This window comes from Chiloscyllium punctatum, chromosome 1 (assembly GCF_047496795.1).
Source record: "Chiloscyllium punctatum isolate Juve2018m chromosome 1, sChiPun1.3, whole genome shotgun sequence".
Taxonomy (NCBI): domain Eukaryota; kingdom Metazoa; phylum Chordata; class Chondrichthyes; order Orectolobiformes; family Hemiscylliidae; genus Chiloscyllium; species Chiloscyllium punctatum.
The window spans coordinates 44,300,386-44,315,752 of record NC_092739.1 but is presented as its reverse complement, the minus strand read 5'-3'; the positions used below and the strand labels follow the sequence as shown (position 1 = coordinate 44,315,752).

At 41.0% G+C, this 15,367-nt stretch overlaps 1 protein-coding gene across 9 annotated transcripts in view; it reads right to left on the bottom strand.

The window, feature by feature from the left end:
• sec31a (SEC31 homolog A, COPII coat complex component) overlaps positions 1 to 15,367 on the bottom strand; it is a 115,727-nt gene that overhangs the window by 75,447 nt on the left and 24,913 nt on the right. For all 9 annotated transcript variants that reach the window (XM_072552668.1, XM_072552722.1, XM_072552807.1 and 6 more), the window contains exon 5: positions 14,740 to 14,835. In XM_072552668.1, the coding sequence (XP_072408769.1) occupies positions 14,740 to 14,835 (96 nt within the window). The remainder of the gene's footprint in view (positions 1 to 14,739; positions 14,836 to 15,367) is intronic.

Below are 15,367 nucleotides of genomic sequence, written 5' to 3'. Positions count from 1 at the left end.
TGTTGGAGAGAATCCTGAGGAACAGGGTTTACATGTATTTGGAAATGCAAGGACTGATTACGGATAATCAACATGGCTTTGTGCTTGGGAAATCATGTCTCACAAACTTGAGTTTTTGAACAAGTAGAGAAGCGTATCGATGAGGGCAGAGCAGTGGACGTGATCCATATAGACTTCAGTAAGGCGTTCAACAAGATTCCTCTTGGTAGACTGGTTAGCAAGGTTAGATCACATGGAATACAGGGAGAACTAGCCATTTGGAGACAGAACTGGCTCGATGTAGAAGATATAGAGTAGTGGTGGAGGGTTGCATTTCAGACTGGAGGGCTGTGACCAGTGGAGTGCCACAAGGATCATTGCTGGATTCCCTGCTTTTCGTCATTTATATAAATAATTTGGATGTGAGAATAGGAAGCATAATTAGTAAGTTTGCAGATGACACCAAATTTAGAGGTGTAGTGGACAGTGAAGATGGTCACCTCAGATTACAACGGGATCTAGATCAGATGGGCCAATGGGCTGAGGAGTGGCAGATGGAATTTAATTCAGATAAATGCGAAGTGCTGCATTTGGAAAGGCAAATGAAGGCAGGACTTATACACTTAATGGTAAGGTCCTGGGGAGTGTTATTGAACAAAGAAACCTTGGAGTGACAGGTGGACAGGATAGTGAAAAGGCATCTAGAATGCATTCCTTAATTGGTCAGTGCATCGAGCATAGGAGTAGGGAGGTCATATTGTGGCTGTACAGGACATTAGGAGAAAGTGAGGACTACAGATGCTACAGCTCAGAGTCTAGAGTGTAGTGCTGGAAAAGGCTACTCTTCCTGTGGGACATTGGGCACCTTTCATAATATTGTATGCAATTCTGATCTCCCTGCTATAAGAAAGATGATCACATGCTATGCCCTACGATTTTTCCACTTGTGACCATAGTGGAAGAAAAACTACTATCAACGTAACAATCTGGTTTTGAGAATGCTACTGTTACAGAAAAAGTGATACAAATACATGTTTATTCCACTGAAACAAAGATGTGTGATATCCTTTTTGAACACTTCAATCAAATAGAAAGAAGTTCTTAAAATATACAGGACTTTTAACACAGAAAACTGAAGATATTACCTCCTTCTATTGAGCAACATGCTTAGCTTTTACTTAAAATGCTGCCAACTAAAGCTCTGCTGTCTCAAGGTTTCCTGCATAGAAGACACTTGCAGTTGTCTGAATATTTTGTGAAAGTTTTGTAAAAGAGTTTGCAGACTTGTCCACATAAAACCAAAGTTTACTCCCTCCAAGAGAATGGAAATGCAATGTTCCAAAAGATTTTCCAGCTTCAACAGGGAACAGCTTTATTCCATTACCACCCCTGCCCCTCCACATAGACACACGTTCATTTTGTTATAAACCAATCTAAATTAGTCATAATCCTATCTTTTTGAAATAGATCGGAAGTAATAACTTATTTCCTGCAGTTCACTTTAAATGGTCCATTTTATGCAGGAATCTGTATTTAAAATATTCAGAAGATGGTATAGCACAAGTCATAAGCCAAACCCTTCACTGCTACAATCATGTAATCGTCTTAAGACAACACATCCAATGTTAATAACTTGCTGTAGTTAACAAAAGTCCAAATAATGTTGAAATCAGAATTATTTTAAGCACAGCTCACCTGTAGAATAATTCAGATAGTACAGGGATGTGACTGGATATATTTTTAAGATTGAATTTTTAAAAACAAGGTTCAATTACGCCACAAGTAAATAATAAATTCACAGATACAGGGCGAAAACTTCAACTTTGTGATGTCCTTAGCTAACAAAAAAAACCTATCAGCTTTGAAAACTCCAATGTATGCAGCATCCACAGATTTTTGAGCAGTGAGTCATAGATTTTTATCACTGGCGTTGAAAAATGCCCAATCTTTCTCTTAAGCAGCTTAGTTCTTATTATGTATACTTATGTCTGACTTGACCAGAGGAAGCAGTTTTCTTCCTATCCATATTTGCAAATTATTTAAATATTTTAAACAATTTAATCATATGACTTAATCTCCAGCATTAAATACAAACCAAGTGTAAGCAACGTATCCTTGTAATTTAACTACTTTAGCACAGTTATTTTTCTGATGAATTAGCTCTGAATCTCCTCCAAAGACAACGTATTCTTTGAGGTGCAATAACCAAGACCAAGTGTAATTCTCTGGTGGAGCCTGCAACTGAAGTAAGAGACACACCTATTTCCTGTTTCTCCCATGTCACACTTGCATGAAACCACATTCCTCCATCATCTCATTTATCTGAATAGATTATAAAAGGATTTTCTGTTACTTTTGATAAACCTTGTACAGGTTTCTATTTTCTTTGTGTTGTTCTTTTAGTATGCTGGATTTTGTTTTTTTACTGCCCTTGCACAAGCTTTTGTTTTAACTTGATATTGCTCACTATCTCATTTATTGCCCATAGTTCCTTTTAGGGGTTAATATTGCAGAATATATTCCAATAACACCAGCAGTGTGGTTTCGTGCCACAATATAATTGGTTTATTATTTTGCTTAATTTAGATTTAAAGTTTAATTACATTTTTAATATTAGTTGATAAATTTAAATTTCATTCACAATGTGTTTAGATTATTGTTCAAGTTAACAAATAAAAAAATTATCAAATCCTGCAATCATGTAGTGTGGAATGAGGCCATTTGGTCCATCAATACTGTCAGTTTATTCAAAGTGTAACTCTTGAAATTCTTCTCCTCCAGGTGTGTATCCAATTATCAATTTGCATTCACCACCATAATTGGCAGTGTTTCCACATACTTATTGCATAAACATGTTTTCATTGGTTCTTTTCCTAATCACCCTTTTGCTCTCCCTGCTAGTTATCAACACTACAGCCATTGCAAATAATTTCTCTATTTAGAGGTAGTTCTCCAATAATACGCATTTACTAAACACTATTAGGTTGTAACACGATTTATGAACTGCAGACCTTTTTGTAATAAAGCAAACTCCCCTTCGCTATGATTCCATCGTTGGCACTAGCTGAACAGCAAAACCCAGCCTCAGGACCCTATATCTGCAAAATGCAAATTCAGTGTGTTCAGCTAAAACAGGAATGTAATCAGTTCTGCAAGCCTTGAAACGTAGCTTGAAACCAGGAATTATAGCCTGCATTTAGAAGGAACTTTATTTCAAACTGGGGGGTAGTGGTGGGAGAATCTTGAGGACTGGATTTCTGGTCAGTCAGATCGCGCACTCTCTGATGACGAGCCTTGTGAAAGGTAGTGCTGTAGTCAGTGACTTTAGTGTTAAAGTGTTAAAATTACCTTATTATTCATTAAAATATATGACTTAAGCATTTACTTAGACTGTGTTACTGTTTGTATTTGGCTAACTACTGTTTTTGTTTCAATTATTACTGATATTTTTGGTAGTTTGCCCCGATCCTGTTTTTCCAACAGGCGCCATTATTTCTATTGCATGATTTTCTGTAACATGGTGATGCACAAGAACACAGGTACTGCATTATAAGAGAACTACCTGCATTCAGACTAAACCCTTCACCATTTTAATTTCCTCTATTAATCATCCCATCACCTCGCAGACAGTCTGGCAGTGCCAGGCAGGTGACGGAGGAGTCCCCTGAGGCTATCTTGCTTAGTAACGAGTTTTCCATTTTGGAGAATGATGGGGGCGATGATTTCTCAGAGGAATGTAGTAAGAGCCAAGTTTACAGCATCACATGTTGCTCAACTGCACAGGTATACGGGGAGGTGGGATGAAGGAGAGTGGAAGGACAGTATGGTCGGAGATTCAACAGTGATGGGAACAGAGACATCTCGCCAAGAGAGTATGTTGTCCTCCTGGTTCCAGACTCAAGAATATCACAGAGCTACTGCAGAACAATCCTTTGGGTACGGGTAAACAGCACAGATGGCATGGTCGTAAATTGGTATGAATGACAGAATCATAGAGATGTACAGAACAGAAACAGACCCTTCAAACCCACTTGTCCATGCAGACCAGACATCCTAAATTAATCTAGTCCTATTTGGCAACACTTGGCCCATTTTCCTCTAAGCCCTTCTGATTCATATACCCATCCAGGTGTCTTTTAAATGTACCAGCCTCCACCACTACTTCTGCCAGCTCATTCCATGCACACACCACCCTTTGCATGAAAAGGTTGCCCTTTAGGTCCCATTTAAATCTTTCCCTCTCACCCTAAACCAATGCCCCCTTATTTGGAAGAAAGAGAAGGTCCTGAAAGCAGAGCTGAAGGGGCTAGCAAAGAGATTGAAAAGCAAGACATCTAAGGTAGTAATTTCAGGATTACTCCCAGCATCATGTACTAACTAACACAGAAATAGGATAATTGTGCAAATCAGCACATGACACGCAAAGTAGTGGAGGAGGAAGGGCTCTCAGTTTCAGAGGCAGATGGGATCTGTACAAGGAGAACACATTGCACTTCAGCAAGCTCAGCACTAATATCCTGGGAAAACACAAAACTAGCTACAAGAAGTAGAAAAGTTGGAAACAAAAGTGGAAGGCAGCATAGACAAATGCTGACATCAAATAAAGGTCAAAATTATAGAACAGTATTAAAAGGTATTATGAGATGTGGCCGCAGAGTCCAAGGCTGGGACGATCATCAAGGAGAATCAACATTCCGGAAGAGCAGGCCAAAAGGAATACAAGGTGGGGTGGTTCTGATAAGGAATGTGATCTGCATATTTTGAGAGAACATCTCAGATCTGGAGAACCAGATGTAGAATGTTTGGATGGAACTAAGAAACAGCGAGGGGCAGCAGACATTTGCAACTGTTTTTAGGCCACCAAATAGTGGTGGGAATGAAGGATATAGTACAAATCAGGAAAAAAGAGGCGATTGTAGCAAAGGGAATGCAGTAATCATGGTGACTAAAATCTACCTTTGGACCAGCTAAATCTGATGAGCAACAAAATTGTAGAAGATTAGTTCCTGAAATGTGTATGAGATGGATTTCTATAACAATATGAAGAGGAACCAACTGGGAACAGACTATTTTAGATTTAGTATTGTGCAACGAGAAAGAAATAATTAAAACTGTGATGTATAAAAACCCTTAGGGAAAAGTAACCGTAATATGATAATGGAAAATTCTAAGTTTAAATAAAATTTAAAATCAATGCAAAAATAGGGTCTTAAATCTAAACAAAGGAACATGTTAAACAACGAGGGCTAGTTGGTTGTGGTAGGCTGGGAAAATACATTGAAAAGTTACAACAATAGACAGGTAAGGGTGAGTATTTAAAAGATTTGATACATGTTTACAAATATACATTCCTTTAAGGCCCAGCAGGAAGATCAACTCAATTGTGCTAACAAAAGAAGCTTAAGATTATATTGGATTGAAGTGGAAGGCTTATAAATTTGCCAAAAAAATAGCAAGCTTAAGTAAAGAAGGACCAAGAAAATGAAAGGGAGCATAGAATAGGAATATAAACTGGCATGGAACATAAAAAACAGACTGAAAAATCTTCTTTAGGTATGCAAAAGGAAAAGATTAGAAAAGACAAATGTGTGTCTGCATCAGGCAGAGACAGGACAACTTCTAGTAAGAGAAAGGGAAATGGTAGAGAAGCTAAATATTTACTTTGTGTCTGCTTTCAAAGAAGATACAAGAAATCTCCCAAGAATAATACAGATCCAAGGAACTAGTAAAAATGAGAAAACAAAATAAACCACTATTTTTAATGGAGAAATTAAGGGTATCAAAGGATGAAAAACACCTGAGACCTGATCATCTACATCCCACAGTGTTGAAAGAAGTGACTATGGAGTTAGTGGAAGCATTGACGGTTAACTTCCAAAATTCTGTAGATTTTGGAATGCTGCCTGGAGATTGATATATAACGTTACTATTTATGAAAGGAAGAATAGACAAGATGGGGAACAATAGACCTGATAGCCCAAAGTCAATAGTAGGGGAGATACTAGAATTTGTTATAAAGGATATGATTACTGGAAACTTAGAAAGTGATGACCAGATTGGGCAGAGTCAAGATGGATTTAAGAAAGTGGAATTATTTTTGAGGATTTAGCTGGCAGAGTAGCTAGCAACTCAAAGACCTAGAGGAACAAAGGGCATGGGTGATCACCAGGCACTCAAGGACAATCAGGAAGTAGTGCAGGAATCCCCTGAGGTCCCACTCACAAATCGTTTTTCCATTTAGAAGCCGACGAGGGTACTGGTTCCTCAAGGGAGTGCTGACAGAGCAAAGCTTCTGGCACCATGAGCAGCCTGACTGTATAGGAGAGAGGAAGAAGAAGGTGGGAGTGATAGGAGATGAATTAGTTAGGAAACAGACAGGCATTTCTGCAGCTGCACACGACTCCAGGATCCTGTGTTACTTTCCTGGTGCTAATGTCACAGAGGCTGCAGGGCATCCTGAAGGGGGAGGATAATATGACAGAGGTCATAGTACACATTATACCAACAATATAGGTAGAATGAGGCATGAGATCTTCCATTAAGAATTCAGGGAGCGAGGCAGGAGACTAAAAACAGAACCTCAAAAGGTTATAATCCCCAGATTACTCCTGATGCCATGTGCTAACGAGTACAAAACTATGAGAATAGAATAGATGAACGCATAGCTCAAGAACTGCAGGAGAGGGTTTTAAATGCTTTCATCACTGGGATCGTTCCTAGGGAAGGGGGATAACGTTTTCAATTGGAACAGTCTGCACCTGAACCAGAATGGGTACCATTTCATTGCCAGAGAGTTTGCTCCTGCTGTTGGGATGAGTTTAAAGTAGCTCAGGAGGGGAGGGGACACAGAGTGATAGTACAACAGGAACACAGCATCCTTTCGTAAAGGAACCAAAATAGAGGGAGTTCAGCCATGTTGAATTTCAATGCAGCAAGGTGAGGCTGTATGGACTCTAATGCTGTGAGTATTATAGGTAAGACAGAGAAGTTAAGGGTATGGATTGACATGAAATTTCAATGCTGTTGAGATGTGGTTGGGGAGGAAGGATCAAGAGAGGGGGGAGGTGGGATCAAGTGGGGGGGGGAGCAGGACTGTCAACTCAACATCTGGGGTATAGAATATTCAGGCAAGGTAGGGAGGGTGTAAAAAGGTGGTGTCACATCATTAATTAAGGAGATAGTTACTGTTGTAAGGATTTCATGGAAGGGTCTTCAAAAGAAGCATTGTAGATTGATATTAGGAATAAAAAGGGGCACTCACATTCCTCGGTCAGCCAACAAGAGTGGTGCAGCAGATTATGTAGAAAATTCATGGAAGTGTTTAAAACAAGAAAAGACAATTTTATTCAGGGAGTTTGATGTTCCTAATATTAATTGGGATAGTCATAGTGTGAAGGGTTTAAGACGGGGCAGATTTCTTGAAATGTATTCATGAGAGCTTTTTATACCAGCACGTAGAATGTCCAACAAGGGACAGTGCTGTGCTGGACCTAATTCTGGGGAAACAGAGCCAGCCAGGTGACAAGGAGGGCATTTCAGTGATAATGACCACAATACTGCATGTTTAAAGCTTGTTATGGAAAAGGAAAAAGGTGGTCTGCAAAAAAGGGTTTTGGATTGGGGGGAAAGCAGATTTTACTAAAGTAAGGGAGGATCTGGCCAAAGTAGACTGGGAACACTACTACTGCATAAATCTGCAGAGGAACAACTGAAAGCATTCAAAAGGAAACTGGGGAGAGTACAGGGTGAAATGTAACAGCAATAAGCCTCGAGAATCTGGGATTACTATGATTATTTAGAATTGGTAAGAAAGAAAATAAAGGCTTTTAATAGGTACAAAGGGAGCAAATCAATGGAGGCTCTAGTGGAGTCAAGAACTTGCAGGCAAGAATTCAAGAAAGAAATTAGGAGAACAAAGAGGGGGCTTGGAAAAACATTGGCAGCTAAGATTAGAGACAATCCCACTATATAATAGGGAAGAGGATACCGTGGGATGACAATACCACGGAAAGAGTGGAGCCAGAGGATATTGATAGGGCATTAAACAAGTATCTCATATCTGTCTTCACTTTGGAGAAAGAGGGTGTAGGTACAGAATTCGGGAACCTTGACATAGGGAGTAAGGATGTACTGGAGGCTTTGGTGTGCTTAAGCGTGCAGAAGTCCCCAGGTCTGGATGAGTTGTATCTCAGGCAGTTGTGGAAGACCAGCGACAAAATTTCAGGGGTTCTGACCCAAACTTTTAATTCTTCTCTGGCCATAAAGGAGGCACTGAAGGACTGAAGGCAGCTAATGTGATTCCACTTTTCAAAACAAAAGGGATAAACCAGGAAATGAAACTGGTGAGATCAGTAAATGTCACATCAGTGGTAGGGAGAATATTCGGAAGGAATTAATCTCCATTTGAAGAGGCAAGGTTTGATATGGACGATAATTATAGATCACAGAATCCCGACAGTGTGAAACAGGCCATTAGACCCAACAAGTCCATGTCAACCCTCCAAAAGAGTAACCCACCCAGATCCATTCCCCTATCCTATTATTCTACATTTACCCCTGACTAAAGCACCTAATGTACACATCCCTGAACACAATGGACAATTTAGCATCGCCAATTCACCTAACCTCCACATAAAGTCATAGAGATGAACAGCACGGAAACTTACTTGACCATGCCGACCAAATATCTCAACCCAATCTAGTCCCACCTGCCAGCACCCAGCTCATATCCCTCCAAACCCTTCCTATTCATATATCCATCCAAATACCTTTTAAACGTTGCAATTGTACCAGCCTCCACCACTTCCTCTGGCAACTCATTCCATACACATACCACCCTCTGTGTGAAAACGTTGCCTCTTTTATATCTTTCCCATCTCACCCTAAACCTATGCCCTCTAGTTCTGGGCTCCCCCAAACCATGGAAAAGACCTTGTCTATTTACCCTATCCATGCCCCTCATGATTTTACAAACCTCTATAAGGTCACCCTTCAGCCTCTGACAGTCCGGGAAAATAGCCCCAGCCCATTCAACTTCTCCCTATAGCACAAATCCTCCAACACTGGCAACATCCTTGTAAATCTTTTCTGAACTCTTTCAAGTTTCACAACATCTTTCCATTAGGAAGTAGACCAGAAATGGACGCAATATTCCAAAAGTGGTCTAACCAATGTCCTGTACAGCCGCAACATGACCTCCCAACTCCTGTACTCAATACTCTGACCAATAAAGAAAAACATATCAAACGCCTTCTTCACTTGTCTATCTACCTGCGACTTCACTTTCAAGGAGCTATGAACCTGCACTCCAAGGTCTCTTTGTTAGATTAGATTAGATTACTTACAGTGTGGAAGTAGGCCCTTCGGCCCAACAATTCCACACCGACCCACCGAAGCGCAATCCACCAGACCCTTTCCCCTCCATCCCCTACACCCCTGCCTAATGCTGTACTCCCTACAGCCCCTACACCCACTCCTTATCTCTGTAACCCCCTTCACCTAACGCTATGGGCAATTTAGCATGGCCAACTCACCTAACCTGCACATCTTTGGACTGTGGGAGGAAACCGGAGCACCCGGAGGAAACCCACGCAGACACGGGGAGAATGTGCAAACTCCACACAGACAGTCCCCTGAGGCGGGAATTGAACCCGGGTCCCTGGCGCTAACCACTGTGCCACCGTGCCGCCCACAAATGAAAGAAATTAGATTAGATTCCTTACAGTGTGGAAACAGGCCCTTTGCCCCAACCAGTCCACACCCACCCTCCAAAGAGTAACCTATCCAGACCCATTTCCCTCTGATAAATGCACCTAAGACTATGGGCAATTTAGCATAACCAATTCACCTAACCTGCACATCTTTGGACTGTGGGAGGAAACCGGAGCACCTGGAGGAAACCCACGCAGACACGGGGAGAATGTGCAAACTTCACACAGATAATCGCCCATGGTTGGAATCGAACCTGGGACCCTAGTGCTGTGAGGCAGCAGTGCTAACCACTGAACCACCGTGCCGCTAGGGAGTGTTGTTCAGCAACACTCCCTGGGACCTTACCATTAAGTGTACAAGTCCTTTTAAACGTTGCAATTGTACCAGCCTCCACTACTTCCTCTGGCAACTCATTCCATACACATACCACCCTCTTTGTGAAAACATTGCCTCTTTTATATCTTTCCCATCTCACCCTAAACCTATGCCCTCTAGTTCTGGACTCCCCCAAACCATGGAAAAGATGGTCCTGCTAAGATTTGCTTTCCCAAATTGCAGCACCTCACATTTATCTAAATTAAACTCCATCTGCCACTCCTCAGCCCAGTGGCCCATCTGATCAAGATTCTGTTGTAATCTGAGGTAACCTTCTTTGCTGTCCATTACACCTTTAATTTTGGTGTCATCTGAAAACTTACTAACTACACCTCCTATGTTCACACCCAAATCATTTATATAAATGATGAAAAGTAGTGAATCCAGCACCAATCCTTGTGGCACTCCACTGGTCACAGGCCTCCAGTCTGAAAAACAATCCTCCACCACCACCTTCTGTTTTCTACCTTTGAGCCAGTTCTGTATCCAAATGGTTAGTCCTCCCTGTATTCCACGAGATTTAACCTTGCTAATCAGTCTCCCATGAGGAACCTTGTGGAATATCTTACTGAAGTCCATACAGATTACATCTACTGCTCTTTGTTACCTCTTCAAAAAATTTCATCAAGTTCATGTGACATGATTTCCCACGCACAAAGCCATGTTGACTATTCATAATCAGTCCTTGCCTTTTCAAATACATGTAAATCCAGTTCCTCAGGATTCCCTCCAACAAATTGCCCATCCAGTCTATAGCTCCCTGGCTTGTCCTTATCACCTTTCTTAAATAGTGGTACCACATTAGCCAACCTCCAGTCTTCCGGCACCTCACCTGTGACTATCGATGATATAAATATCTCAGCAAGGGGCCCAGCAATCACTTCCCCAACTTCCTATGGACTTCTAGGGTACACCTGGTCAGGTCCTAGGGATTTATCCACTTTTATGTGTTTCAAGGCACTTCCTCCTTTGTAATATGGACTTTTTCAAGATGTCACCATCTATTTGCCTACATTCTATATCTTCCATCTCCTTGTCCACAGTAAACACTGATGCAAAATTCTCATTTAGTATCTCCCCCGTCTCCACATAAAGGCCGCCTTGCTGATCTTTGAGGGTCCCTATTCTCTCCCTAGTTACCCTTTTGTCCTTAATGTATTTGTAAAATCCCTTTGGATTCTCCTTAACCCTATTTGCCAAAGCTATCTCATGTCCCCTTTTTGCCCTCCTGATTTCCCTCTTAAGTATACTCCTGCCTTTACACTCTTCTAAGGATTGACTCAATCTATCCTGTCTATAACTGACGTATGCTTCCTTCTTTTTCTTAACCAAACCCTCAATTTCTCTAGTTATCCAGCATTCCCTACATCTATCAGCCCTTCCCTTCACCCTCACAGGAACGTACTGTCTCTGGTCTCTCGTTATCTCATTTCTGAAGGCTTCCCATTTTCCAGCCATCCATTATCAACGAACATCTGTCCCCAATCAGCTTTTGAATGTTCTTGTCTAATGCCGTCAAAATTAGCCTTCCTCCAATGTAGAACTTCAACTTTTAGATCCAGTCTATGCTTTTCCATCACTACTTTAAAACTAATAAAATTATGGTCACTCGCCCCAAAGTGCTCCCCCACTGACACCTCAGTCACCTGCCCTGACTTATTTCCCAAGAGTAAGTCAAGTTTTGCACCTTCTCTAGTAGGTACATCCAAATGCTGAATCAGAAAATTTTCTTGTACGCACTTAACAGATTCGTCTCCATCTAAACCGTTACCTCTATGGCAGTCCCAGTGGATGTTTGGAAAGTTAAAATTCCCTATCATAACCACCCTATTATTCTTCCAGATAACTGAAATCTCCTTACAAATCTGTTTCTCAATTTCCTGCTGAATATTCGGAGGTCTATAATACAATCTCGATGAGGTGATCATCCCTTTCTTATTTCTCAGTCCCACTCAAATAATTTCCCTGGAGGTATTCCCCAGGAATATCCTCCCTAAGTACAGCAGTAATGCTATCCCTTATTAAAAACGCCACACTCCCTCTTCTCTTGCCTCCCTTTCTGTACTTCCTGTAGCATTTGTATCCTGGAACATTAAGCTGCCAGTCCTGTCTATCCTTGAGCCACATTTCTATAATTGCTATGATATCCCAGTCCCATGTTCCTAACCATGCCCTGAGTTCATCTGCCTTCCCTGTTGATCCCCTTGCATTGAAATAAATGCAGTTTAATTTATCAGTCCTACCTCGTTCTCCGTTTTGTTCCTGCCTGCCCTGACTGTTTGATTCGCTCCTTTTCCCAATTGTACCAGACTCAGACTGATCTCCTTCCTCACTATTTCCAGGGGTCCCAACCAACCCCCACCTTACTAGTTTAAATCCTCCTGAGCAGCTCTCACAAATCTTCCTGCCAGTATATTAGCCCCCTTCGAATTCAGGTGAAATCTTTCCTTTTTGTACAGGTCACTTCTACCCCAGAAAAGATTCCAATGATTCAAAAATGTGAACCCTTCTCCCCTGCACCAGCTGCTCAGCCACTCATCCATCTACTCTATCCTCCTATTCCTACCCTCACCAGCTCGTAGCACCAGGAGTAATCCAGATATTACTGCCCTTGAGAACCTCCTTTTTAAATTCCTGCCTAACTTTCCATATTCTCCCTTCAGAATCTCATCCTTTTCCCTTCCTATGTCATAAGTTCCAATGTGTACAATGACCTCCTGCTAGTCCCTCTCCCTCTTGAGAACATTCTGCACCCTCTCTGAGTCATCCTTTATCCAGACACCAGGGAGGTAACACATCATTCTGATTTTTCGCTGCTGGCCACTGAAACGTCTGTCTGCGCCGCTGACCAGAGATTCCCCTATCACAATCGATCTCTTGGCTGTTCGTGCTACATTCCCTTGAGAATCCATCACCCCTACATTTTCCAAAACAGCATACTTGCTTGAAATGGGGATAGCCACAGGTGACTCCTGCACTGCCTGGCTCTCCCTTCTACCTTTCCTGGAGTTAACACATCTGCCTAATTGTATCTGCTGTTTTTCTCCCTTCCCACAACTGCCATCCATCACACCCACTAGCTCTTGTAAATTCCTCATTGCCCTCAACAGCAAAGCCAACCGATTCATGCGATCCGATAGGATTCACAACCAAAGACACTTCCTGCCGACATAATCATCAGTAACATGTAAACTTTCCTTAAACTCCCATATCTTTGCACCTTAGCAATCTACAGACCAAGAAAATAGCACTGTCTTGTTGCTCTTAAAAAAAAAGGCTAACTTAGTACTTATGCTTTGTATTTTTTAAAATGTAAATCAAAAAACTGATCTCAATAAGACACATAAATCAAGAACAAACCCACTCTACTCACTAGTGTAGACTTACAGCAAGGTTACACATTAAAACTATGCACTTATCTGTTCCTGTGCTGTGAGTTCTCCCACACAGGCTCCTCCAAGGTCAGCTGTGAATTTCGCAGTGTGTTAATTTTTCCTAGACACACTCCAATGTCCAGAGATACATGAACTCAAAGAGCAAAGGCAGTAACTGTGCAGATTCACTGCTGTGTCAGTTAGCAGTGTAGGTTTCTTTCTCTCTCTCCTTCACTGACCATGTGGTCATTGCCTTTTGTCTGTCTTCCTCCTTTCAAAAGTGCCGTTATTTTGATCTTTTAATTCTTCCCCCCCCCCAACAAAACTCCGAAACAATGCAACAGCATATAAAACAGTAATTACTGCTCCTGGAATTCGAGGAAATCACCTCCAACACCTAAAATACCTCAGAAAAGGAGTAGCTCTTACAGCCACAACGTTTTCCCTTCCTCCATCTAGCTCTTGAACAGCAAAAGTTAGCCCCCAAAGCCAAAAAGGTAGCCTTTCAGAAAGCTTCTATTATGCATCCTGAGCCAAAGCACTGACAAGTCACAACATGCTCTTTTCAAAACAATTCCATGAGAAGTAATCAGTTATCAAGTTTTCTTTTGAAAAAGTGAATTGCAATTACCTGTTTGAGAAATGCAAACGGTCTGGTAGCACCTATGGAGAGAAAGCAGAAATGTTCTGAAGAAGGGTCACTGGACCCAAGATGTTACTCTGCTTTCTCTCCACAGATGCTGCCATAACTGCGGAGCATCTCCAGACATATCTGGTCCAGATTTCCAACGTCTGGAATACTTTGCTTTGCTTTTGCCACGACCCATTGCTTGTTAAAAGCAAATAAACAGGCAGCTCTGCGTGGAGCCACTTGTCAAAGGAAATCCAAATTCTAAATCAATTTGATTCATTTCTAGCAAGCTGTTCAACAAGTATCATTGACCTAGAATCAAGTATTATATTAGAGCTGTAGAGGTGGCAGAACTAATACAGATTGTACTTTTTAGGCATCGAGTCAAACTGGAAAACTCCAGTGTGGACAAGCTAATATATCATTCTTCTGATGATAGTGAGCCAAATTTGCAATCACTGTCAACTATTGTTATTGATTAAGACAAAATGAAAGAGACCAGTATTCATGGAATTCATTTTGTTTTAAATGAATCATTCCTGCTCATTTAAAAAAAGTTTCAATCATCTCGAGTGGATTACATTCAGACGTTTTTTTGCAGCAGTTTCTCAACAATACTCGGAATGAAGCTAGATTGAGTACAAGGAAACATGAATGGAATAAACATACCTGAGATTTGGTCCCAGGTGTCATTGGAGTCTCAAAATTATTCAAATCCCAGATGTAGATTTCAGACTCATTAGCTCCTGAAGCTACAAGGTTACTCTGGTCAAAAGAAGCAATTAATATTTCATTAGGTGTACTGGAAACATTACCTGAACAACTCTGAAAGAGGCAGGTTACACAGTTGCATGATCTCACCAACCCTTTCAGCTAAAGCTTTTCAAAAGCGTCAAACATTTTTTTAGTTAAAATTGAAATAAATAGATATTTCAGATACTACTAAGTCTCGTTAAAAGTAATTCTAGTAAAAGATTACACTGAAAATATTTGCAAAATTTCTTTTTTTCCTCCAATTTTTACAGATGGCATATGACTTCCCTTCCTATTTGTTGCATTACTGACATTCTCTAGAGATGCAATTCCATAAGTTGATTACAACCACAGCAGAATAAAATGTTCCCAGACTAAAACAATGGGAGAGGGGGGGGATCAGCAGGTGTAAATGCAAACAATTTTAAATGCTAAGTGGTAATGCATCTGAAAAGAGTTGGAGAAACAACCTACACCTTTTTGACTTTATGATCCTGTTAAATGCCTTACTTCACACTTTTCATACTTCATATTACTACATATT